The sequence below is a fragment of the Myodes glareolus genome, chromosome 3 (assembly GCF_982192425.1).
Source record: "Myodes glareolus chromosome 3, mMyoGla1.1, whole genome shotgun sequence".
NCBI classification, from domain to species: Eukaryota; Metazoa; Chordata; class Mammalia; order Rodentia; family Cricetidae; genus Myodes; species Myodes glareolus.
Genome location: NC_142028.1, coordinates 74,537,965 through 74,561,487, shown reverse-complemented (window position 1 = coordinate 74,561,487; position 23,523 = coordinate 74,537,965). Strand labels below are relative to the sequence as shown.

The window sequence follows — 23,523 nt, the reverse complement described above, 5'->3', positions numbered from 1 at the left end:
ACACACACACACACACACACACACACACACACACACACACACACCATTTAAGTTGGACATGGATATCCTGACAGAAAGGCATTCACATGATTAGGGCAGATCTTACTGAAAGTGAAAAAGACCAAAGTTCCACAGAAGGCATATTCGGGATCTCTCAAAAGAAAAAACACAGAAAAGATTTAAAAATATATGAGAGAGAGGAAAACATTACACTTCTTTTGAGTGTGGACACAAAATGTATGCAGAAATATCCAAGCCTTGTGACTGTATATCTCAATTTTTTTAAGTGAATGTAGCCCCAAGAGATTGTCAAACATGGTCCTACCTGCCAATTGCATAGGAAAATGAACAGTGACACAGAAGATATGAGCAATTTAGAAAGGACACCAAGGTTGTAATTATTAGAACCAACCACAGGGTTGGCCAGTTGCCTCTTGGGTGAGGATGAATTAGCCATGTCTATCATGTGCTTAGTGTGTGAGTTCAAGGTAATGGCTGTTCCTCTGCTCTAACCAAAAATGCTCCTGCTGCTCAGACCTGAGTCTATCCTAAAGTGGTCATGGAGCAACCCTAGAGGAGAGCATGACTTAAAAGTCAAACTCTGTTGGAGATTTATTGTCACACCAGAAGAACTCACAAGCCTAAAGAAGAAGATGATGAGCTTGGAGAAAGGAGAAGGCAGCAGATCCACAGCTCCAGAATTTGGACTCCTTAATTTATTTCCAGCTGACAGTGTCTCATTAATAGAATGAATGAAATAAATTAAAATTTATGCCCAGGTAATGTGGAAGAATGCATGGGCAGCCCATATATTGTGGTTCTGTTGAACTTGTCCATATTGGGTTTCAGGACCTAAGTTGATGAGGATGACTGATCAGCTCTTTTCCTCAAGAGGGCACCAAATCTTATTACAGATGACTGTGAACCACCATCTGAGTGCTGGGAATTGAACTGAGGCCTTTGGAAAAACAGGCAGTGCTCTTAACCACTAAGCCATCTCTCCAGCATCTCATTAATGGACCATGTGAGATTTAGCTCATTTGGTAAGATGAATACTTCAGAAAGTTTTCTGGTTTTGTATCTGGAGACAGAAGTGATGATGACCATGGCAAGCAGTGAGGGGATGGACAGCAAAAGGGGCATACAGGTGTCTTCAGAGAACGCCATCCCATCCACTCAATTCTTCATATCTTGTTCTGTAGAGGACACCTTTGATGGGGATCCACATGAGACAGAAACATCTTACCATACTTTCCATTTCTAAAAAAGCTACCCACAGATCTCTCCACACTGACTCTGTACAATTTTATTTTTATATTCCATTGATGTTCATGACCATGTAACCAACCTATGGGCTACAACGCACTCATCAATATAGACTCTTCTTACCTGAAAAAACAAATCACAGGAGTAAATTTTCAAGACATTGGTGAAAAGATTTTGTGGCCTGACAAACCTCTACACCAATGCAATAATCCAAATCCAACTGAATTAGAAAAATCCTAGGTTTAATCCCAGGTGGCTGGGCAAGGAAGACCAGGAAGCCACATGTTTGTGTTCTGGGTTGTTGTTAAACTACCCCGTGGGAGTGTTCTTGAGCATCTCTGAGGAGGAATCACTGTTTAGCAGGCTTTCTTGGGGGTGGAGTCTGGACTGAGGCAACTTTCAGGGGACGGGGGAACGATATGGAACTTTCCACCCAAACATCCCAGACTCTTTGGATATCTGGATGCCAGGGGATGAGGTGACACTTTCACCCAAATGCTGGGGTGACACTTCTACCCAAACAATTAGATCAAGAAACAATTTCTTAGATCTATTGCAAAATGACAAGAGATAAAAGTGGTGTGGAGTAGTCCTTTAATCCCAGCACTACTAGGACAGAGGCTGGAGAATCTCTGTCAGTTTGAAGCAGGCTGGATTACATAGTAAGTTCCTGAACAACAGGGATACCCAGGGTGAATCTTTCTAAAAAACTTAAGCAAAAACACCCCAGTGTATTTAATGTGTTTTATTTAAGTAAAAAATTTTAAAATACAAAGCACATTGTTAAAGAAACCAACACTCATGAAGGCATAGAGGACCATCCTACAGTTCCAGCACTGGGTAGGTAGAGGCAGGAAGATCAAACCTTTAAGGTTGCCTTCAGGAATGTACAAGGTTCCAGCCTAGCCCAGGATATGTGAAAATTCTCAAAAAATAAATATATAGGTAAACAATTGTAGTGAGTATTAATTGCAAATAAAGCACAAACATCATTCAAAAATATGTGACCACAGAATAAACCTGGAGTCTGAGGCCTCCTTAGGAAAAAATAGTTCAGGCACTCAATCAGAGAGGAATCTGCTGATTGGTCAGGTCAGAGCTACTCTGAAGATGAGAGGCAATCCATACCACCACCATCAAAGGGTAGAAATGGAGCCTACAGTCAGAAGTCAACAATGGAAAGTACCCTGGCCTGCTACCTGAAATTCAAGTATATGTTGGAAGGTTCTGATGAGACCATGGCTCCCTTCACTTCCAACACTGCGTCACTTGACAGAAGAGGTCATCATGCTTCCCCATTCAACTTTTAATTAGACCAATCAGGTGCCTTAGGCAAGCAAGGTAAAACAAATGCACCACATCTTTACCTAATTAAACCCCATCATGATTCAGACCACACTGAATTTACATGTGAGGTTTGTTCTCTGAGTTGTATTGGCTCTGTTCCACAATCTATTAGCTTACTTCTGCCCAGCAACATATACTGTGTGCTACTTAGCATATACTGTCTCAGCCTTCTGCTCTCTATAGTGTCATGCTATCCACAGTTGGCATGTGTTGTGGTAGTTTATAGGTATGCTGTTGTTTCATAGGAATTATGCCAGGGTACATAATGCATGTTATTTGCTACCTTTGAACTAGAGGAACCAACATATCAGACCATGACCACAGATATTGTATTATTTCTCTCTAGACATAAAACTTCCCATCTCCTGTTCTCATGCTAGACCATACTATACCAGGATTTTTCTTTTGGGCTAGCAACCAGCTCCTGTCAACCTTGCCTCTCCTTGTTCTGCCGTGTTATTGGCCATTCAACTTTTATTTAGACCAATCAGGTGCCTTAGGCAAGCAAGGTAAAACAAATGCACCACATCTTTACCTAATTAAACAAATGCAGGGCAAACAAGTGTAACACATTCTTATATCATTTAACAAATGCAGCATAAAAATATAACAAGCCTTTACACAGATAAATAATCCACAGAATACACAAATGTTATACATCTGTACCCTGTAAAATAATATTTCACAATATTTTCTCCTTTTTTAAAAAAATAAAATGAAATACTTTGACTTTAACCTAGTAAGACTTATACAATATGAGCAGTTATCAAATAAGAATTACATAAAGTATCCAGTCCTTTTGTATTTGGGAAATTCAGAGAAAGTACTCCATTAATAATCCTATCTTGGTGAGTCAAAAGGTTTGTACCTAATTTATCTTCTGTCATAACTAAGGAAACCTGTGATCTAACTATCTAGTCTTCAACTCCATCAAAGATCATAGAATGATATAATATTACCTGAGGAAACAGGAAGTGCAGTGCAAAGCACTCCAAAAGTGACATCAATATTAGGCTGCCTGGATTGACACTCCAGATTACTCAGCAAAATTGGGACATCCATATTCAGCCTACAGGCTTAGAATAGCTGACAGAATCTGCTATGAAGCAAGAATTTTGAAGGATTGTCCTACCTAGCATTAGCAAAGCTCAGCTGTCATTTTTCTATGTTTCCTGCAGAGTGTCTGGAAGACTTTTCTATAAAGCAGGAATGTTGAAGGACTGTCCCACCCTTTTCTGTGCAAAGTTTGACAGTCTGTCCTGCTTTTCCAGTTTCTACAGCATACTGTCAGCAGTTAAGGCAAGAGCAAAAGCTTCTATGTTCAGTGGCTAACTTTGCCACGATGAAAGCAAACACCATATGGAGTTTCTTCAATGCCCATATTCTTCTCTGATATAAATTGGTATTATCAGGAGCAAATGTGTCTCACTTTCATGAAAAGTCCTATGTGAACAAAACATTTTAAATGCCATATTTTCTAGGTTGTTGAAGTGTGTGAAGACCATCTCTCTTTCTAAAACAAATCCCTGTGTGATATTGAAAACAGACCTAACACAACTACACATGTGTTTATTATAGATGACTAACTATTAACCTGCATTTCTTAGTTACATATTACATATTTAAATGGGTTGCACAGTTACAATACCACAAATAGGAGTAGAAACATACATAGAGTATACATACAAAAGATAACTTTAGATTAGTATCAATATAGTAAAATCCATACCAATGTAATATATTTTCAGTTAATAGTTGTCTTTTATCCTATAATCTTATATTCCCCTCTGAATGATGACAAACATCTGAAACTAATTAAATAACAAAAAGGTTCCACCCCATCTCTTAGAAATGTGGGCATTGTGTTCTTAGGACTGCTTTCTGTTGTTTGTGGATGACAGTATCCTTTGGGAACCTGAGAAAATTGAGATAATGGTCAAGTCTAGGAAAACTGGCCATAACATTTGTGGTCCAGTCTTTGTGCCATGGGAAAGCACAAGGCTTTTCTATAGTCCTGACTAGACTAGTTTATGAGACTGGACCATCTTAGTCAGCAGTCTTGAAGCTGCTCTGGATGCAAAACACTGAAGAAGCTACAACAGAGGTACTCTGAGAGGCTGTATTACCTGGGTCACCGATTTTCACTGGAGTCTCTTCCCTTTGCTCTGAAAACATACAAATGTTCAAAGGTAACTTACACATCTGCATTAACATGAATATGGACTGTATGTTGTATGCAAGTCAGTCAAAGATGTTTTTTTTGTATTATGTTTGAACAGGTAAAATATGCATCAACTGTCTTATAGATTTTTTAGGTTTATTTATTTATGTCTGTAGTCAAGACTTTCAGGGGGTTTTCCCTGTCCAAAGCTGACCATTACTAACCTAGAAGGAATCCACAGCCTTTCATTTCCTGTGGAAACAGAAGCACAATCCCTTTCCCAATGCAATGCATATTTTGTCTTCCATTTTAACGTTGTGACATTCCTAAAGTATCTAGGCTGGTCTAATTTGTCAGTTTGTTTTACAATCCTACGTCTCTCAGCAGCTGTATGTTGTTTATCAACATTCAAATATTTCAAATTCAACATAACACCATACAGGGTCCAGACTCCCTGTGTATTTTTCATCTTTATGTGGCTTATTATTTTTATATTAATTTACTCTTCCCATAAAGAATTTATTATTTTTAAACTATTTTTCTATTAGTACCTATACATTTATCTTTCTTTTCTTAAGCCGACACACATTTTTAACACACTGTAACACGTTTAGAGATTTTTTTTATCATCTAAACATGATTTACTTTGTATCTCTTTTCTTTACATGTCTTCATGAGCAAAACCTTAAACACCTAAACTACCTCTGGGTCATCCATGGGGCTTTTGTGGCTTGCTCTGCCCCACTCCTCTGATCTGTGAGAATTCATCTGGTCCAGAATGGGGGTGTGTTTGACTGGAACTGCATTCAACCACCCCAGCTATGAAATGCCCTGAGGGAGGCTTTATTTTTATTTATTCGTTTGTTTATTCATTTATTTTACTTAGCTTGCATTTTGCACTTAACATCTGACCTTTTGTTTTTAATTTTTTAAGCTATCTCAGGCCCTATGTAGAAATTCAGGCCTCACATTGAAACTCTAAATTTACCATATTTTTATTTTGAGTTACCAACTATCTCCTGAATCATGACATGGAGATTTATTATTAGTTTTGAATGCTCAGCCTAACTTAGGCTCATTTGAGTCTAGCTCTTTCAACTTAAATTAACCTGTTTCCTCATATCTACTTTTTGCCTCAGGGATTTTTACTTTTCTTTTCTCTTACATATCTAGTTTCACTGCTTCTCTTGTCTGACAGATGCCTGTCTTCAAGCCACTGGTATGTCCCTCTCTTTCTCTTTGTTCTCTTCTCTCATTCTTAGATTTCTCCTCTCACTAATCCTCTTGCCTGCCAGCCTTTCCTATCCCTCTCCTACTGAACTTTCGGCCATTTAGCTTTTTATTCGCTCTATCAGGAGCTTTAGGCAGGCAGGGGAAACAAATGCAACACATCTGTTCATAATTAAATAAATGCGGCACAAATAAGCACAAATCCTTACATCTTAAACAAATGTAGCATAAACAAATGTAACACATTTTTGCCAAATTAAAATAATATTCCATAATACCACGATAATGGCTTTGACCAAAAAATGTGTGTACAGAGAAGCAAGTCACTTTTGAGAAGCTGAGTCACTATGAAATTGTTCATTGTTCCTTTTTCTCTGTTCTAGAACTACATGTTGGATATAAGATTTCTCTTTCAGGATGGATGTGAGATGAGAGGAGGTCTCTTCCAACCTACACCTACAAAGATGAGCCAGGTATGAATTTTTGCAACTATGAGCTAATACGATTACTGAGGTCTTTGGTATTTTACCTTAGAGTAGCCTGTCAATCAGGATAGCCACCTTGCTTTCACAGTTGTTTACTCCAATTACAAAATACAATGTTGGTTCATATGCACTGGTCAGTTACATACAATAAAGAAACTGCCCTGTTCTTAAATAGTGAATGATGCACTCCAGGTTCTCCTAGACTCTGGTTCAGCAGTCCACCTTACTATGCCCAATCACCTTGAGAAATGCCCTCTTGATGTCTTTGTTCCTCAGACTGTAGACCACAGGGTTGAGTAAGGCGGTAAAGGCATTGTAAAATAGTGAGACCTGCTTGTCTAGCTCAGGGGAGTAGCTGGAACTGGGCCTCATGTAGATATAAGAGGATGGACCATAGAAGAATGAGACCACAGTCAGGTGGGAGGCACAGGTAGAGAAAGTCTTGCAACGTGCCTTGGTGGACTTGATCTTGAGAATAGCCTTGGCAATATGAACATAGGAGGCCACAATGAGGGAAATTGGAATAAGATCCATAAAAACATTCAAGATCTGACTCACCATCTCAATGTTGTGGGTATCCATGCAAGCCAGGCTGCGCACTGTAGGACCTTCACAGAAATAGTGGTTGACCTTGTTGGGCCCACAATATGGCAGACTCATGATGAAGAAGGTATGTAAGAAAGCAGAGAGGAAACCACAGACACAAGACCCAGCTGCCAAATATATGCACAGTCTCCAGTTGAGGATGACAGTATAATGAAGTGGGTGGCAAATGGCCACATATCTGTCATAAGCCATGACAACAAAAAAGATGCCCTCTGTTATACCCAGAGCACTAAACGCATACATCTGCAGCCAACAGCAAGCAAAGGAAATGGTCTTAGAGTGAGCAAGAAGATGCACCAACATCTGGGGCATGGTGGTGGTGACATAGCCCATATCCAACAGGGCAAGTATACAGAGGAAGAAGTACATGGGAGTGTGCAGATATGTGTCCATGGATATCAGCAGGATGATGAGCCCATTTCCCATGACTGAGCTCAGGTAGATAAAAAGAAACACAATGAAGAGGATGCTATTAGTTGTGGGGTCACTGGAGAAGCCAAGCAGCATAAACTCAGAAACCCAAGTTTGGTTCTGCTCTGGAACCATCCACATGGTGGGGCCTGTAAGAGAATCACATGTGTCTGTGTGTCACCTGACACATGCCAGCTATAGAGGCAGCAAGGGAAGACAAATGCTGGTGAGATGGCTCAAAGGTTAAGAAGGCTGACTGCTGTTGTTCCTTTCGAAGTGGACCAGACATCGCAGGGCTGTGTGACTCCAGTTCCAGGGGATCTGATTCTATCCTCTCACACCCACAGGCAAGACATACACATGGTACACAAACATGTATGTAGCCACAAACCATACACATAAAATAAAAGTTCTTTTTAATTAAGAAAAGAAAAGCTGGGGTGTGGGCTCTGAGCACACTATTCAGTTTCTATGTAACCTTCTCAAAGTACTAAACCTCCTAATGCCTCAGTTTCTTCATCTATCAAATAAGGCTGATGACACTCATATCTCAGGATTATGATGAGTATATAAAAGCATCTCACAGAACTCCTGGAAATAACATGTAACACATGATATGTCATATGTAGTCTCACAGTCTCATTTCAGGTCTGGGAAATCAGAGACAGGAGTTCTCCAGAATAAGAAGGCTAGTAATACTAGATGAAATAATGGGCACCTGGTCAACTGTGAGACCCTGCCTCAATGAATAATGTGAGAGCAACTGAGGAAGGATTACATCAGTTTCTAAATACACACACACACTCACACACACACACACACACCTCTGATACATGCAATAAAGAGAGTGCTGTCTGGTCCTTTGTCTGCATCTACACATTTTCTATGGGACTGTTGCTGGAATTTTTCAAAAATTTCACATTGGTGCTATCTGGACCAATTAAGACCTCCTGTGCCCTGTCCTTTGAGGAGGGTGCAGAGGTCATTCCTAACCTGCTTGCTCTGTGGACACTAAGCCTCAGTACAAAACTGTCACCTCCATCTCCTCTTCCCATTCACAAATATCCATGAAAACACTCCTGGTATCTTGCATGCCTCTGCCTCTCTCATATGCTAAGAAATCGTCTTGTTTTTTATCATCACCATAAAAGGGGAAACACCACCTGCACTGTGTTGCCCACACTGAGGCCACAGCAGGACTCAGCTCAGCCTGGAAGCCTTCCCTGTTATGCTACTACTATCTGCCCTAACACAGTTGTCAGTTACAATCTGAAGAATCCTGTTGGGGGCTGTGGACCCCCAGACCCTAAATTTCTTGTAAACAGCTTTCCCCCCCTGCTCTGGGCAGCCTGCAATTTCTATGAGCCTGAGACTCTGATGACAGGCGAGTGGTTTCTGGTGAGCCTGCAACTGAAAGATCCGAGAGCTGGAGTGTGGTCAGAGCCCTATATAAGCTGCCCCTGAGCACAATAAAGTGGGCATTCTTGTCATTCTTGTTGCAAAGATATCCCCATCTCTGTCTGTCTGTCTGTCTCTCTGTGTATCTGTCTGTCTGTCTGTCTCTGTCTATCATTGTGTGTTTTTAAATCTTAAGCCAATTCCCGTAGCATGTAGTGTGAAGCCTACAGAACAGTACTGGTGTAGTTTTCCAGAATCCCAGAGGGGTCTGATATCAGTTTGGAGAGCAAACAACGTGGAAAAAACTTTATTCTCCTGTTCACTGAGACTCGACACAACTAAGAAAGAAATATCTCTAATAGAGTGTGGCTGTATAGGTGATTTCCTAGCCTTTGTAATAACAAGATCAACTAACCTTTACTGAGTAGTTTTTATGTTCCTGTCATCGTTCCCCTAACTTTAGTACAACATCACAATTCGTTGAAGGAAGTATTCTTACCTGTGTGTTATAAGTGAGCACCTAATGCCTGGATAGGGCCCTTGTTCCAGATTACAAGGCATAGAGGACATGTGAGTTTAGGTGGTGTGACACCAGAGCCCGTCTCTTAGTCAGCTTCTCTGCTTCTGGCACACAGACTCTGAAGTGGGGAGGTGAGGAAAGCAAAGTCTTCACATTGTCCGTCAGTTCGAACTTGCTGAGATTCAGCACAGGCCAGAGTCCTCCTAGAAGAGAGCCTGAAGCCTAGCCCAAGACTAGCTCTGCTGAGGAAATTTCCCCTCCTGGATAAATGTGGGAGGCCCTGGGCTGGACTAAAATTAGAAGAATCCAAAGAAAGAGGATTAGAGCTACGGCACAGGGAAACCATTTAGCGATCCACAGCCTGTTATGTTTTCCCGGCACAGTGGCCTCTGATTTTGTTCACAGTGTTCCACGAGGCCTGCTGGCCGAGCTCTGTGAACCCAACACCACAAACAACGTCCAAGCCAGAAAAACCTAGACAGTATAGCCCCAACATAGAAAGCCAGCATCTGGGAGGTTGAGGGTGAGGAGTCCACTTTATAGTGAGTTTGAGGCCAAGCTATCCTACAGCAGTCTTACACCCTTTCCAAAAGGAAACACCTAATCAAAACCATGATTTCTCTGCCCACAAAGTACAACAAGCTGTGACTCTTTGTGTAGGAAGGCTCCTTCAAAGACACCATCACTGCTCTTTCAGGGATATGGGCTTCTGCTTCACTTGAGACTTTTGAGCTCAGGACTCCATAGATTTTTATTTCTAAACACAATTTGAAACAGACTAACTCTATGCAAATATTCCTTAAATTAATAAACAAAGAAAGGAAAAAGAAAGAAATGACACAATATTGAGAAAAAGAAGAAAGAAGAGAAGACAATGATGGGAGAGATCTGGGGAGTTTGAGATATATAGGCAGAGGACTTGTAGATGGATGGCTTGACTAATGATAATCTCTAGATCCACAGCTGCCTGAACCATACCCACAGGCCAAACACCAGTGACCACCTTACCACTTGTAAATTCAGGGAATGTATCACTGAGTGGCTCTTATGAGGAAGCCCCATAAAGCAACTGAATTCAGAGAGTTGGGATTTCATGTAGCTCAATCTCCAGAAAAATTCCAAGGTGCTGTAGAGTTTGAAGGACTGAATCTTTCACTTCCTCTGAAATAGGCCAGGTCCAGCTCCTGAAGAGTTTACCCATAAAATCCTACTTAACAAAGGCAAGTTCAGACATCTTCACCTCTTCCCAGTGGGACCAGAAGCTGAGGTTTTATGATCTTGCCTCCTTTCTTAATCTCCCCAAGAGAACTGGGAAAGGGCCATTTCTGTTCCCAGTAGGGATGCAAAGTTGATCCCAGGATGCTGTCAACAAAAGCACTACAGGGAGACCCTTGGAGTCAGAAAAGTAAGAAGCAACCCACAGGTGGGGGAGTGGTGACCTGTTCCCTTTTCTAGACTAATTTGCAAGTAAGAGCAGCTCAGGGAAGAGGAGCTGGAACATGCTCACCTGATACACAGGTCAAGGACTTAAGTTCTCTTTCTAATACTTCTTTTACTCCCAAAACCCAGATCCCTGACACTCATAAGATCATATTTGAGTCACAGTCCTCTTCCTTCTTTAACTACCTCAGGGTAAATCAAAGTCCTCCCTAATCTGCTCTGTAATATCTGAGCAAGTTATCTGTTGTGGAACAACCATATTTACACTGTGAAGGTGTGTCACTTGGATTGATTTAATAAAAAGCTCACCAGCCACCATCTAGGAAGAATTTTTAGGGCAGAGAGGACACTGGGATAAAGAAGGGCAGAGATGTTGAGAAATGGAGAACAAGCAAGATATACAAGAGGAGAGGTGACAGCTATGAGCCATGTGGCAGCACATAGACAGAAAGACATGGGTTAAGTTAAGAGCTAGTTTTGTTTCCATCACACAAAATGGCAGCTCGTAACAATCTATATCTCCAGGTTTAGAGGTTCTGGTGCCTCCTTCTGATGATACACAGGTGAAACAAACAGAGTCAACAGTGACATAGTAACATGGAAATCAGCAGTGACATCTCCATGAAAGTGTAGTGAGAAAACTCTCCATGGGGCTCCTGCCTTATAGATGCAAGCAAGAATTTGGGTCCAAACATATCAAGCTCTGTGCTTGTTCACTTGAACTTGTCATTGTGCTTCAGTTACATCTTCTGTTGAATTACAATAATCAGTCACCTCTTCCCTTCTTGGTTGGCCAGAAAATAAATGTGATGATGTCAGCCCCTACAATAAATAATTGCCAGTGTTTCCTGACCTTGTATCTCCATCCCTGCCTCTGTCTCTGTCTTGATCTTTTAAGGATTCAGAAGAAGAAGACTGGACAATAAAGTCTTCCTCCTGAGAGTGATTGATTGATAAAGGTTTAGAATTCCTGTGAGCTGCCCCTTAAATAAGGCCAATAGTAAAGGTTAATTAAAAAATGACTATTAAATAAATTGTATTGGAAACAAAGACAGAGTGCCTAGGAATGTGGTTCAGCTGTATAGCACCTGAGTAAATAGAATGTTTAAGGCTAGAGTTGAATCATAGCATTAAAAAATTTAAGACAGGGCTGGAGGGATGGCTCAGTGGTTAAGAGTATTGCCTGCTCTTCCAAAGGTCCTGAGTTCAATTCCTGCAATCACATGGTGGCTCACAACCATCTGTAATGACATCTGGTGCCCTCTTCTGGCCTACAGACATACACAAAGACAGAATATTGTATACATAATAAATAAATAAGTAAATAAATAAAGACAACAAAATCTCTGAATTCTTCCCATCCTAGTGAACAACCCCATTTTCCTGGGCTCTATGCTCCAGCAGTGTTTAGTGTGATGTATTTGCTGGCTGGAAAACTATATAATGACATACAATCTCAATTGATGTTCAGTGGCATGTGCTGCAACCATGACATTGGCCATCTTGGGTGTATTTGCATCTTAGTGATTGGCAGTCAGTACTAATCTTGGGTCCTGCAGCACTGTTGCTAAGTATTGATCTATGGCTCTGACTCCATCTATTCTCACTCCTGTTGTTGATCCTCATCATGTCTAAAAGGCAGTTGAGTCTGAGATTCTTCTCCACCGGGATTGGTTGGGAAAGGGGTTCAGAGAGAAGCAGACAGAACCCATTGAGTGTCACATGTATAATGACACAGTGGCTCTTTTGGGTTTAGTCTTGGATATTTTATTACAGATTTATTGATTGAAACTCAGAACACACACACACACACACACACACACACACACACACACACACACACACTATTTGAGTTAGGCATGGATATCCTGGCAGAAAAGCATTCATATGTTTAGGGCAGATCTTAGGGAAAGTGAAAAAGACCAAAGTTCCACAGTGCTACATCCATGGCTGTCTCGCCAGTGTAGCAGAAATGCTGACTAGGCAGGCAAATATTGCTGGAGGATTGGGATCCGCGCTCCACGGAGATGTGTCCCAGGCTGTCCCTTGGCAATCAGTTGTGGTATAATGCCACCTGAGTCGCCATTTGTATTGACTCGACCTGACTGTCCTTGGAAGCCATATGTGTGTCTTTTTCTTTGTCTTTGTGTTCTTTGTGATCCTTGCATATTGCTAACAGATCAAACTATTCCAGGCAGTTGCGGATACAAACAAGACTGCTGAGGACACTTTTGAATTCTGCTCCACTATTAATTAAAGCCTTAAAAGAAGTAGCCAGTTCTGGGAATTGGCAAGGTCATCAATAGGACAATTCCTTGATGATGTGGAACAAAAGGAGTTAATTTTACTAGGAAAAACCTTAGAAGCCTTCTGTAGGAAAACAGCTGCAGCAACACTAGATGTTTGCCTGAGAATTACGTGCAGGAGGCAGCCTTCATTATGGCCAGAATAAACCTAGGCTAATTACAGCACCTGACCCTGAGAGTCAGGGAGGGAAGAAAGTTGAGATTTATGGTTTCAGACAAGTTTGAGATCATATCTTTAAAATTTCCTAGCAGAAAGTTCTCCCAGGAAGATAGTGGCCTTCTCCTCTCACACCCCAAGATATTCTGGACACAAGGTCACTTAGCCCAGCCAGCCACCTGGTACAGACTGGGTGAAAGTCCTTGTGCCCAAGTCAAAGCATTTTCAAAGATTCTTTTTATAAACTGTTTTATACATTTTTATGATCTGATGATGTATGCCTTTGCCAAGTTCTTTGTAAAAATATAAAAACCTCGCACTGAAAAAGTATAGTTGCAACAGCATGTCTCAAATACATTGAGAGTGGTCTGTTTGTCACTTTCCTCACTGTATTCTGATTTCTCCTGTGCCTTCTCCCTGATTCCCCCACGGTCTGAGTGGCTCCCCTGAGCTGGTCCGTAGCACCACAGAAGGCATATTTGGGATCTGTCAAAAGAAAAAAGCACAGAGGAGATAAAAAAAATGTATGAGGGTGAGGAGAACATTATACTTTTTGAGTGTGGACACAAAATATAGGCAGAAATATTCAAGTCTCATGACTATACGTCTTGGTTTTTTAAGTAAATATAGCCCCAAGAGATTGTCAAACATGGTCCTACCTGATGATTGCACAGGAAAATGAACAATGACACAGAAGACATTAACTTTTGGCAAAGGTTACCAAGCTAGTAATTGGTAGAACCAATCCCATGGCCTGGCCACTTACCTCTTGGGTGAGGCTGAATCACCCATGTCTATCACATGCTTAGTGTGTGAGTTCAAGGTAATGACTGTCCTTCTCCCTTAACCAAAACTGTTTCTGCTGCTTAGAGCCAAGCCTACTCCATAATTGTCATGGGACTACCCCAGAGGACAGCAGGAAGTAAAAGTCAAACTCTGGAGATTTCTTTCAACACCAGAAGGACTCACAGGCCTAAAGAAGAAGACGGTGAGCTTAGAGAAAGAAGGCAGCAGATCCACAGCTCCCACAAGCAGGGAATCCTTAATTGGCTCCCAGCTGACAATGCCTCATTGGTGTGGAAAGTTTCTCTGTATATGTGTTGCTTTCATTGGTTAACAAATAAGGAAGCTGGCTTAGCCTGTGATAGGGCAGAGTAGAGCTAGGCGGGTGAAGCAGGGGGTAAACTGAATGCTGGAAGAAAGAATGCAGAGTTGAGAGATACCATGTAGCCCCCAGAGGGGAAAGACATGAGAAGCCATCTGGAACCTTGCTGGTAGTCCATGAGCCTCATGATAGAATATAAAATAATGGAAATGGGTTAATTCTAGATGTAAGAGCTAGCTAGCAATAAGCTTAAGTTATTGGCCAAAGAGTATCAAAATAATATGGTGTCTGAGTGATTATTTTGGGTCTGAACAGCTGGGAAAAAACAAGCAGCCTCCTACTATACCTTATTAATGGATTGAAAAAAAGAAATTGAAATTTATGCCCTGGCAATGCTGAAGCATGCATGGGTAGCCCATATATGGTGGTTTTGTTGAACTTATCCATATTGGGTTTCAGGACCTAAGTTGATGAGGACGATTGATCAGGTCTCTTTCTCAAGAGGGCACCAGATCTCATTAGAGATGGTTGTGAACCACCATCTGAGTGCTGGGAATTGAACTGAGGCCTTTGGAAAAACAGGCAATACTCTTAACCACAGAGCCATCACTCATGTACCTCATTAAAGTACCATGTGAGATTTGGCTCATTTGGTAAAATGAATACTTCAGAAAGTTTTCTGGTTGTGTATTTGGAGACAGAAGTGATGATGACCATGACAATCAGTGAGGGGGTGGACAGCAAAAGGGACATGCAGGTGTCTGCAGAGAATGCCATCCTATCCACTTAATTCTTCATATCCTATTCTGTAGAGGACACCTTTGATGGGGATCCACATGAGACAGAAACATCTTAACATTATCTCCATTTCTAAGAAGGCTACCCACAGATCTCTCCACATTGCGTCTATACAATTTACTATTATATTCCATTGATGTTTATGACCATGTAACCAACCTATGGGCCACAATGCACTCATCATTATAGTCTCTTACCTGGAAGACATTTCTCCTTCCAAACCAAATGTCATGGACAGTGTTCTATTCCCTGGAAGGGTTTCTTATTACCTCAGTCTTCAGGGATTTCCAGAAACAGGATGCAGTGCTGTTGAATGAGTAATAAAAACCTAGAGACAGATGTTGGAGTTCAACCTGAAGGCCAGAAAAGCAGAAGAGCCAGCCACTGGTTCTTTGCTATACCTCAGTACAAAATGGTGACCTTGCTTCCAGAAATCCTCAGAATAAGACTGCCTGAAAGCTGTCTCCTCCTGTCTTATATTCCTCTCTAGTACTAGGATTAAAGGCGTACACCACTACCACCTGATTTCTATGACTAACATTGTTACTGGGATTAAATGTGTATGTCTCCTTTGTCTGGTCTGTAAGACTGCCCTGTACATCTGTTTTGCTCTCTGATATTCAGGCAAGCTTCATTTATTTAAGTAGAAATTAAATTTCATTACATTTCCACTTTTTGTCTAAAATAAAAAGAAGGTATAACTAATATAAGAAAAGCTATATATGATAAGTACAATGACTATATATAACATATACAGGTAATACATATATCAACAATGTCTAGTCCATTTGCATTTGACAAATTCAGAGAAAATACTCCCTATCTATTCTATCTTAGTGAGTCCAAAGTTTTGTACCTAATTTACTTTCTATCATAACTTGCTTTCTGTGTCAGATAAACAAGGAAAACTATAACTATCTAGTCTTCATCTCCCTCAGAGATCCAAGAAGGAAATAATATTAACTAGGTAGGTAGAAAGTGAAAGCAAGCAACTTCCAAAAACATGTAAGAAATTACAAAAACAACTGGCTTCCTAGACTGTCACTCAATGTTCCTCTGCAACATTGGGTCATCCATCTTCAAAATATCCAACAGACTTTTCTGTGAAGCAGGATATTCTGAGGGACTTGGCCTTCCTTGTGCTGACAAGGTTTAGCAGTCACTTTCTTTTGTGTCCTGCTCATCCTATTAGGACAGCATACTGTCAGCAGCTAAGGCAAGAGCATTTTCTTGCCCAGTGTCTTACTTTTGCCACAAAAAGATAAACTCCATATGGAGTTTATTCAAAGTCCATTATTTTCTCTGAAGTAGAATGGTGCTGCCAGTAGCAGACATGCCTCATTGTCATAAAAAAATAGCCTATGTTACTAAAACATCTTGAATGCCATATATCTCTGAAGTTTTTGAAGATGACCTGTCTATCTAAAATATATCTTTGAAAACATACCTAATGTGACAACAAGTTCAATTATAGTAGGTGATTAGTTACTAACCTGCATTTTCTTATTATCCTAGACAGCTGATAATAATAACTTTCAAAGACTAGAAATTTGCATTACATTTTTAAATGAGCTGTATAGATACAATATCTTGAACAAGATTAGAAACATATGTATAGTATGTTTTAACAAAATTAATCTCAAATTTGTATCAATATACAAAATCTGTATACAATATACAAAAGTCTAATCCAATATAAAACATTTAAAACTAGTAGTCGCTTTTTAAAAGTAGATTCAATAATCTACCTTATTATCTTATCTATATCCTCCCTTTTTTCTTTTCAGAGCAGATTCAATAGTCTACCCATTTATTCTATCATATCTACATCCCTCTTTTTTCTTTTCAAAACAAGAAACTTGAATCTAATTTTCTTTGTTTAACTTGACCATTACCAATAATAACTTGTAACCAACCCCTCTAAATAATGACAAATATCCATAATCCACTGAAGAACCAAAAACCACCCACCACACTTCTGCTGCCTGGGGATGATGGTATATTTAGGAAATCCTGAAAAGAAAAATTTGGGTTATTTGTCAAGTCCTGGGAGAGGTAGCTGTATCATTTTTTGTCTAGTTTATGTGTAATGGGAAAGTGCAGGGCTTGTCTCATGCCCTAGTTATCCTTTTGCACTGAGAATTGATATTTTCAAAGTCCAGAGATTCAATCATTATTTGTCTCACTTCTGAATTTGGTATCATTCTATGGTATGGGAAGTCCTTCTGTATATGGGTTGCTTTTATTTGTTAGTTAATAAAGAATCTGTCTTGGCCTGTGATAGAGTAGAATAGAGCTAGGTGGGGAAAACTAAACTGAATGTTGAGAGAAAGAAGGTAGAGTTGGAAAGACACCATGTAGTTGCCAGAGGGGAAAGCTGCAAGCTGCCAGCTGGAACCTTGCTGGTAAGCCACAGCCATGTGGCAATACACAGATTAATAGAAATGGGTTAAATTAAGATGTAGGAGCCAGCCAATTGGAAGCTAGATCTAATAGTCCAAGCAGTGATTTAATTAATATAGTTTCTGTGTGGTTATTTCGGGACCAAACAGTCAGGAACAAACAAGTGACTTCCTACAATAGATTGGCATGCCAATGTGTTCTAGCTAAATCCACATAAAAGCTGAAAAAGCTTCGAAAGGAATTCTAGACACACACACAAAAACAGAGTTTAATGCAGCTTCTTGCTATGTTTGCTGGTGGCAAGCAGAGATGTGACTCCTTTAAGTGAGGTCTTTCTGATTCAATGGTAGCAAAACAAAAACAAAAAAGGAACCAAAAACTGTTGGTTTTAAACCAGCAGCTTGCTGGTTCACCAGCATGAGCAGCTCTGACTCTTTTGGGAGGTCTGGTTACAGAGCATTTAGATGTGGTCTGTGAACAACATGTTACAAACTGTTTAATGGCTCAATGTAGACCTGTTGCATACTTGGGACTGGGGTGGTATGTACGGCTTGCAGAGGTATTGAACATGCCTCCACCATGCTGGACTGGGTAGAGCAAGTAGGCAGGGTTCAGTTGGCCCCAGCCATGCCTGTTTAGCATTAAAAAAGTAGTTCAGGTCAGAAAAGGATTACATATAACCAATGAAACAAATACATATGAAAAAGACCTCTAAATTGGTCAGAGTTTTGGATAAATGTACATAATCATGAGAAAGAGAACAAAAAAGAGATTATAGAGTTACAAAAAGAAACAAACCATTTAAAAAATTATTAAACAAAGTCTTTAAAGAGACAGAGTACAGGCAGTCATATATTAAAGCAATAAAGATAATAAAATGAACATTAAAAAGTAATAGAGTAAAAACAAGCCATGTAAAGATGGAATATACCTAGAGTCTGGATTAGGTATATTATTGTGATTTCTTTGACTTTTTTTAACTGTGAAGGAGCTAAGTACAGAGAGATATTTCAGTGTATGGGCTGCTTAGATCAAACAACATAAAGGTATCTTTACCTTAGAATTTGGGTCTAAGAATATGTTGCTTAGGAAAAGAGATTCTTCTTTTGTTTCCACAGAAGATAAGAACCTATGGATTAATTCTAGTCTAATGTCGTTTGATGAACCAAGATCCCACAAAAGGTTGCCATGTACACTCCCAAAAATATTTCACCCAAGAAAAAGCAGGAAGTAGTTAGATAAGAAATATGCCCAAATTCTCACATATTGTTTATAAATGTTTGTTTATATTTAAAGGGGGATATTCCACAGAGATGAATAATTTTCCTTGGTATGAGTCTTGGTTTATTGATACAAATTTTAGGTCAATTCTATTATATATCTGCTCTTGATTAAGGTATTGTGTTTGTGCAGCTCATTTGAAAATATAATGTATAATTAAGAAATACAGGGTCATAGATGATCATCTATAATAGTCAAGCTTTTAGTCATGTTAGTTAGGTTTTCTAGATATATAGAGATATATTTCAGTTAGAGATGTATTCTTCAAATCTTTCAGAGACCTTCATAATATGCCATTTAAAATGTTTTAAGAACATAGTACTTTCCATGACATGAGGCACACATGCTCCTGGCAGCACCAATCAACTTCAAGAGGATGATTAACATCAAAGAGGCTCCTTGTGGAGTTTGTTAGCCATTTGAGCAAGAAACTACTCATTCCTGGATTGCTTGATGTTACACTGTATGAGCTAGACATGCAGGACCCATGGAGAGATGACTATTCAATTTGCCTAAAGGTGAGGTGATCCTTCTGGGTTCCTGCTTCATGAAAGAGACTGCCAGAAATTCTTAAGGACACAGAAGAAAATGACTAACAAACTACCAATTATAAGCAGAACTGTCTTTGAAATTTCCTGATTGATGGAAAAGTCTGCCAGATACTATGGGCTAGTAGGCTAAAGATGGGTGCCCACAATGATACAGAAGAACTTTTGGTAACTGTCTAGGCAGCAAGATGTCTCTATCAATTCTAGAGTTTTGCAAGTTGCTTACAATGCACTTACTGTTGGCTTAGGTAATACTATATTCTTCTGGAGTCTTTGATGAAGTTGAAGAATATATAGTTATAATTATAGCTTTCCTTAGATATAATAAAAGATAAAGTAGATATAAATGTAACTTTACTTCTTGCTTGATATCTGTTTTGTTATATGTAATTTTACTATATTAAGTTAAACCACTTCTTACTTAAACAGAGAAGGGGAAATGGTGTGGGAGGTCCTTCTGTTTGTGTGTTTCTTATAGTGGCTAATTAACAAAGAATCTGCTTGGCCTGGGATAGAATAGAATAGAGCTAGGTAGGGGAAATGAATCTGAATGCTGGCAGAAAGAAGGTGGAGCCAGAGAGATGCCATGTAGCCACCAGTGGGGAAAGACATGAGCTGCCAGCTAAAACCTTGCCAGTAAGTCACAGCCATATGGCTATACACAGATTAATATACATGGGCTAAATTAAGATGTAAGAGGTAACCAATAAGAAGCTAGAGATAATAGGCCAAAGAGGGATTTAATTTATACACTTCCTTGTAGTTATTAAAGGGCCAAGCAACTGGGAACAAGTAAGTTACCTCCTACAACAGTTCTATTTATTGCTGAAGTCAATATTTGTAAGAAATCTGTAAAGACTTCCTTTGGGCCCCATATAGCTTTAGTAAATGACTCAATTTTCTTTCCTATTTCTCCAATTTTGTCCCAAGCATTCAAAGCTGCTGCTTGGCATGAATTTGGGGTGAGGTCATCATATACAGTTTGCCTTTCTATTGTGGTATAGTCTATTTTTCAAAGAGATTGCTCTTGGGAGATGTCCCTACCTCTACCTTTACTCTGTTGTTCAATAATCTTAGTCTCTTTTCTGAATGAGGTACTCCATTGTAGTTGTGGAACAGGTTCTAAACCACCTTTAACCAATTCTGTCCATGCATTGGGTTTAATTCTATTACAAACTGGCCACAAGTTTAGCATTTACTTCACAAAAGGTGAATGTATGACATATGAGACTATTGCTTCCTTGAATCTCTTTAAATATAACATTAGCACAGGAGTCCAGTGATCTCAAAACATGCTTCTGCCATTTGACAATTCCTGTAAGGTTACTGGACATATTAAGTTTAATTGTCTGAAAACCTTATACTGTTCCTCTCTATTCTTACAATGCAATGTAGAAATTGACTCTCCACTAAATTCCTGTTTGGATATGAATATCTCTGTGATCTATTTTATTAGGTTATTCTAAGGCCTGTATCTTAGCACTCAGATTAACCAATGTATTTAGTGATAACGCAAATATGTCAAAGCTGATAATGTTTACAATTACATTACATAAATCCCATGGAAATTAGATATTCTCTCATTTAATCACTCCATTTTCAAACTGTCTAGGCATGTTTCATACAGAGACCCAAATCTCTCCATTGTAATGTTTTTCTCATTTTTTTTTAATGTGGGGAAAAAAACTTCTCTTTTAACTAATTCGTCCCTTTAAGAATTCACGAATCTCTTACCAAATCTACCAATGATCTTGAGGTTTATTGATGCTGCATAGAACAGTAAATGTCTGACTGGATTTCAAGGCAGCTACCTAGTTTGGCAGCAAACAGAGAACGGGGTTCTTCAGGGAGAGCCCACAACCCACAGTGGAGATAGCCCGGGTGCTTCTGGAGTTTTGGTAGTAGCTGTCAATCAAGACAGTCACATTGATTTCACAGTGGTTTGTCTCAGTCACCAAGTACTATGTTGGTCAAATGCATAGAATAGCTAAATAAAATACCAAATTACCAAAATAAAATAAAAATCATATCCTTTATCAAAAAGTGATAATATACTCCAACATCTCCTGGATCCTTGTTTACTATTACATCCTACCATGCTTCATCACTTTGAGTAATGCCCTCTTGATATCTTTGTTCCTCAGACTGTAGACCAAGGGATTGAGCAAGGCTGTGAATGAATTGTAAAAGAGCGATATTTGCTTGTCTCTCTCAGGAGAGTAGCTAGAGTTGGGTCTCATGTAGATGTAAGTGCCTGGACCATAGAAGAAAGAGACCACAGTCAGGTGGGAGGCGCAGGTAGAGAAAGCCTTGCAACGGGCTTGGGTGGATTTGATCTTGAGAATAGCCTTGGCAATATGAGCATAGGAGGCCACAATGAGGGAAATTGGAATAAGACACATAAGAACAATCAAGATCTGGTCTACTACGTCAATGATGTGGGTATCCATGCAGGCCAGGCTAAGAACTGAAGGACCTTCACAGAAGTAGTGGTTAACCCTGTTAGGCCCACAATATGGCAGACTCATGGTGAAGAAAGTATGTAACAAAGCAGAGAAAAAACCACAGACACAAGGACCAGCTGCCAACTGAATGCACAGTCCCCAGTTGAGAATGACAGTATAATGCAGTGGGTAGCAAATGGCCACATATCTGTCATAAGCCACGACAACAAACAACATGCTCTCAGAAGCAGCAAGGGCATCAAACACATACATCTGCATCCAGCAGCCAGCAAAGGAGATGGTCTGGGAGTGAGCAAGAAGATGCACCAACATCTGGGGCATAGTGGTAGTGACATAGCCCATATCCAACAGGGCAAGTATACAGAGGAAGAAGTACATGGGAGTGTGCAGATGTGAGTCCAGGCAGATCAGCAGGATGATGAGTCCATTTCCCATGACTGAGCACAGATAAATGAGAAGAAACACAGTGAAGAGGATGCTGTTGGTTGAGGGGTCTCTGGAGAAGCCAAGCAGTATAAACTCAGAAACCCTTGTTTGGTTCTGTCCTGGAATCATCCACATGATGGTCCCTGTAAGAGAATCATATTCATCTACGTGTCACCTGAGACATGCCAGCTATATGGGCAGAAAGGAGAGAAACAGTCTAGTGAGATGACACAAAGTTTAAGAACACTTCTATGTTGTGGATGGATTGCTCACAGATTTCTGCGCTTCCATTTCCTGGCAATGTTATTCCCTGCTCTCACCTCCACAGGCCACACACACACACACACACACATGGGCACCTGTATGTATGTAGGCAAAACCCCATACGCATAAAATAAAAAAATAATAATTTTAATTAAGAAAAAAAACCTGAGATGTGGGTTCTAAGCAAACTGTTCAGTTTCTGTGAATCTTCCAAAGCTACAGAACCTCCCACTGTCTCAGTCTCTTCATCTATCAAATGAGGCTGATGAAAAGAAAATGTCTCTGGAGTATGATGAATATCTAAAGCATTTCACAAAACTAGTGGAACCAGAAAAAAACTTGACACGTTATGTGCAGTCCTCAGACTCTCATTCCATTTCTGAAAGGCAGAAACATGGCATCCCCAGCTTAAGAAAGCTAGCTACACAAGATGAAATGAGGGGCACTGAATTCAACTGAAAGACCCTGCCTCAAGGAATAAGGTGAGTGCAGCTGAAGAAGAACCCATGTCAATTTGTGACCTGAGACACACGTGGTGGTGGGGGGCACCAGATACATGCAAAAGAGGATAAACAAGTAGATGAAGAAAAGAGAACAAATGTCAGTGATACACATCCCCAAATATGTTCCTATGAGTAACGACAGAAGTTCATGCATACAATGCACTGACTCAGGGAACAAGGATGGATCATGTGTACCTGTAAGCAGAAAAGTAATTTCTTTCTTTTTTTACACTTACCTTCTGATGTACATAAACAATCAATTCCATGTGCAATATAACTTTAAGTGGTAAATTTAAGGCAACCAACTTTTTAGATTCAAACCCGATTAATCTATGTATCTATCATTTTAGGAGAAGCAAAGGTAAGATTTCTTTAAAATACCACTTTCCTTGAAGGGAAAAAT

General features: G+C 39.9%; 2 protein-coding genes across 2 annotated transcripts; both read right to left on the bottom strand.

Annotated features, from left to right (window-relative positions):
- Positions 1-6,699: 6,699 nt before the first annotated feature.
- LOC125410810 (olfactory receptor 2A12-like) lies at positions 6,700-7,696 on the bottom strand. The gene has a single exon (XM_085698112.1). It carries the CDS (start codon positions 7,645-7,647, stop codon positions 6,700-6,702), a length of 948 nt encoding a protein of 315 aa, XP_085554238.1. The 5' UTR covers positions 7,648-7,696.
- Positions 7,697-21,546: 13,850 nt separating this feature from the next.
- On the bottom strand, positions 21,547-22,488 carry LOC148122696 (olfactory receptor 2A12-like). The gene has a single exon (XM_087903866.1). It carries the CDS (start codon positions 22,486-22,488, stop codon positions 21,547-21,549), a length of 942 nt encoding a protein of 313 aa, XP_087759992.1.
- Between the last annotated feature and the right edge of the window lie 1,035 nt (positions 22,489-23,523).